General features: G+C 38.6%; 1 protein-coding gene across 1 annotated transcript; it reads left to right on the top strand.

Annotated features, from left to right (window-relative positions):
- The first annotated feature begins 2,662 nt into the window (after nt 1-2,662).
- Nucleotides 2,663-4,299, top strand: LOC130736298 (transcription factor MYB54-like). Its single transcript, XM_057588140.1, has 3 exons — nt 2,663-2,927; nt 3,143-3,571; nt 4,034-4,299. Exons 1-3 carry the CDS (start codon nt 2,663-2,665, stop codon nt 4,297-4,299), a joined length of 960 nt encoding a protein of 319 aa, XP_057444123.1.
- Nucleotides 4,300-4,499: the final 200 nt, after the last annotated feature.

The following is a 4,499-nucleotide window of genomic DNA, read 5'->3' as shown; positions in this document are numbered from 1 at the left end:
TGAAGCCCCGAGTAGAAAAGTCTCCATCGTCCGTCGATTTTAGGGTTTCTGAACTATCAGGGATTCCGTTTCGGTAAACTTCCGAGTATCGGAATCAGACGTTCGTACATCCTAGAGTTTCGTATCGAAACGCTCGTTTTGGAAAGGAATAAGAGAAAGTCTTATTTTCCTCTAGAAGATTTTTGGAAAATTTCCTATAGTGTTCCAAAGCTGGAAGTTTGTTGGAAATTATATTCCTATAGTGTTCCAAAGCTGGAACATAGTTTTGTTTCCTAAAGTTCTTGTCCTAGGTTTTAAATGCGAATATTAGTCGTGCTATAACTCTTATCGACTTTGATACAATCTTTAGCTTTTCTTGAACTTTCTCCTTCACAAATTCATTCCATCCATTTACCCCTTGTTCAGGTTTTCCCTTCACGTTACATCAAATTAATCGTGAAAAGAAATTTTATTCGGTTTATTCCAACTCAAAAACTTGGGTCTCACAAAAAACAACTGCTAGGCACTTTGGTCAAAGGTTGGTTATTGAAAGGGCAAAGCCCAAACGGTTACAAAGGATATAGTTGAAATACACAGGCCCATATACATAAAACATTGGAAAATAATGGAACCTTGTATGTTTTATTGTTATGGTATTTTGAATTTTTTTTTATTGTCAACCGAGTCAAACGGTTCAACCAGTGACCCAGTGGTTGAACCATTGACTCATTGACCCAGTGCCTCGACCGAGTCGATCACCGGTCCGAGTCTGATATCACTGCCTAACCCACAACATCAAGCATTTGCTTAGTGACACTAACAACCCACACGAGCGGTTCTCGAGTTGCACGCACACACTCATGGATTTTCCCTGAGCGAGAACCCCCACACTTTTTGTTTAATATTATTATTTTCCATAGGGGTGAGAGAAAGAGAGTGAGAGCAACTCCAATGCTTTGGGCTCTTATCTGGGCTCTTATACACTATTTAGCACTATTTTACACTATTTATGTGTCACGTCAGACTTAAGAGCCTGCTAAAAGCCTGAAGCAGATTTTGCTCCAATGCATGGGCTCTTAAATTACTATTACAAGGGTCCCACCCTGTCCCACCATACAACATTAATTTATAATATTTATTTTCATCCAATTTATATTTAAAATTTAATACTAAAGCAATACTATAAATAAATTTAAACAATAATTAAATTTAATTATTTCCTTTTAATTTCTTAATACTATAATTAAATATTAATGTTTGGGCTAAAAGTTAAAAAAAAAATAAAATTGGGCTAATTAAAGGAGTCCAAAGAGGAAAAAACCGGCCATGCCGGTCAAAAAAGGCCCAAATGGCCACAAAACCTGCTCCAGCCGGTCCACCAAGGGCTCCAACGGCTGGATGACTTGCTCTGCTGGTCACCCCCTATAAAAGCCAAACCTCACCTCCTCTTCACTCAAAACCCTAGCCGTCCTCTCCCTCCTTCTCTCATCTTCTGAACCTCTCCCAATCGGTCACCACCGCCACCAAACAATCACCACCACCACCAAACATACGATTCGCCCCCCAAAACCCTTGTTCGATCATCCACTCTTTCTCTCTTCCTCCTCTTCCTCTTCCTCACCCACTTACTGTCTCTTCCTCCTCTTCTCGCTCTCCCTCACGTTCTCTCCGGCCAATACCACAAACCGCCACCAACCCGCTAGGCTCCGGGCCCAACGCTCCCAAACCGCCACACTCCGGCCACGATCCAGCCGCCACCGCCCCTCTTTCATACGCTCAAGGCCTTAAAAGTCGGAAAAGAGCTTCCTTTTCACACATGCAAGCCGTTTTTGTTGATCTTCGTCAGTTCCTTTACTCTTCTATCGTATTTCTCTCATTTCCCTTCCAGATCGGAGCCAAAACGACCGGATCGGAGCTCATGTTCTTCCACACAGTCAAGATCACACCCTTTTAGCTTCTGTGTTTTTTTATTTTTCTTTTTTCTATGTATAAAAATTCATCTTTTGTAGTCAATAAATTTGTTAATCTTCTGAACATTTCATTATAATTTTATAATTATTTATTGTTGAATAAAATTTCTGGAATCGTGGTTCATGTTATGTTGATGTTCATTCTGTTTCCTTTTCCTCTGAAATCCGTTGAAGCAAGTGAGAGAAAATAATAGTTTTTTAATATAAGAGCTCATTAAGCAGGAGCTCTTGCAGAAGAGCCCCTGCACTGTAGCTAAGAGCTTGAAGGCTCTCTCCAACGCACTGAAAAAATAAGAGCCGGCTCTTAAGCCCTCCAGCTGGGCTAAGAGCCCAGCGTTGGAGATGCTCTGAGTGAGTGAACAGAATCGTGTGGGCTCTATTCTTTCCTCACCTTTTTGTTGTTACTGTAACGTTCTCTCTCTCTAGTTTGAACTCTTCTTTAAAACGTTGTTCTTGTTTCTTCTCACTCATCCAAATCCACTCCATAACAAATTAATTCTCCCTCTCCCTTCTGTGATTCAGTTTCACTGTATCATCCTAGATGTAAGAGGAAGGAACATACATTTCCATTTAATCTCTTTGCCGTTTGATTTCCTTCTTTCTTTTTATTTTCTCACAAAAAAAAAACTCTTCACTTTATCAAATTTTTTTTTGGCTTTTGTTTCCTACTAGCATTGTTAAAAAACCTTCTTTCTGGGTCTTTTTCAGTCACCATGGCTTCATCACCACACTTCAACAATGCTGGTTATGGTTCCTCTATGGACATGGATTTTCCCCCTTCCGATCCTGTTCCTATCGATCAAGGGGATGATGAAGTTGAAGCCAACGATTCTTCGGCGTTTGGAAAAAATGGGCCCACCAAGCTTTGTGTTAGAGGTCACTGGAGAGCCGCTGAAGATGCCAAGCTTAAAGAGCTTGTTGCTCAATTTGGTCCTCGAAACTGGAACTCCATCGCAGAACATCTCGAAGGAAGAACAGGTAATCTAGAATGAGAATCCATTTCAGTTAAATGGCCAAAAGTTTATATTTTTAGATGAAATCTGTTAAATGTTTCAAATACTTATTGCATGTTTGGATCCAATTAACTTTATCATTTTTAAGATTCATGGTAGAAGATTTTAAATAATGCAATTAACTTAATTACTTTTAGCATATAACTCTTGCTGTTGTATTGTGTTGTGTGCGGAACGCAGGAAAAAGTTGCAGATTGAGGTGGTTTAATCAGCTAGATCCTAAAATTAACAGATCGGCATTCACTGTGGAAGAAGAGGAGAGGCTCTTGGCTGCTCATAAAATGTACGGCACCAAATGGGCTATGATTTCAAGACTCTTCCCTGGCAGAACAGACAATGCAGTGAAGAACCATTGGCATGTGATGATGGCTAGGAGGCAAAGGGAGCAGCAGCACAGAAGGAGAAAGCCCACATTTCAAAACCCTGATGCAAAGGTGTTAAATCTTCTTTTGTCAAAGAATGCTGCAGCCAGTGAATCAACTATTTCAAGCACCATTGATGAATCTGCCTCAGCATGCACCAACCTCTCCCTCACTCCCTCTTCGTTCAGATCTATTCCCAGGCATTTTCATAACCAGAACACTTTTCAAGCCTATGGATCACTAATCGGTATGGTTTGGTTCTCTATTTGAAAATTCTCTTACGCTGCATTATAAAAAACAGATACAAAAAATGATTCTGAAGTAAATTCATTTATTAGCTGATACGTGTTTAGATATTTTTTTCCAATTGATTTTAAAATTAGAATTTATGTGTGAGTTTTTTTCTGAATGATGTGGTAATTAAGGTAGGCTTGTTTCAGCTTCTGTCTTGAAATTACTTTTTAAGTTGTTTTTTAATTCATAGTGATTTAACCAAGTGTTTTAAGAGTCGTTAACACATATTTTAAAAAAATTTAAGAATATTTAAAACTTACGTCTTTGTTTAAGCTTTTAAAAAATTTTAATTTTATAAAACGCTGGAGCACATCTAACTTTTTTCTTTTTAATCTGAAATAAATGCGCACTAGTAGTAACATTTCTTGCTTCCTCAACACGATATGTTAATGTTTGTGAATCTCTGGAACTGCAGGTCTATATGGAGAAAGCAATGTCCCAGTGGGGGATGTGGGTTGTGACAAGTTTTTCAGCGCTTGGAACGGTTCATCAGATCGTGGTAACGTGGGAAAGCTGATGGGTGTCGATCAATCCAACTGCTCAGTTTCAAACTCAGAAGTTTCAGTGTCTGAGTCGGTTGCCACCAACAAGACCAGTACATCAATTTTTGGTCAAAATGAGGATGTGGGGAATAAGATTAACATGCCATTTATTGACTTTCTTGGAGTAGGAGCTACATAGATATAGACATAATAATGTTAGGAACACTCTCGTTTTAACACTCTTATTTATTGTTTGAAATTAATTTGAGGTCCTTTAAAAATAAGAGTCTTATTTTCAATTAGTGAAACTCAAATTAATTTCGAATAATTATGAGAAAATGTTAGAATGTGAGTGTAGTGTTCACGTAGAAAGAGAAAAAGAGTTGTTAGGAAATAGTG

Source organism: Lotus japonicus, chromosome 2 (genome assembly GCF_012489685.1).
Source record: "Lotus japonicus ecotype B-129 chromosome 2, LjGifu_v1.2".
Lineage (NCBI taxonomy): Eukaryota > Viridiplantae > Streptophyta > Magnoliopsida > Fabales > Fabaceae > Lotus > Lotus japonicus.
This window is presented reverse-complemented; position numbering and strand designations above follow the sequence as displayed.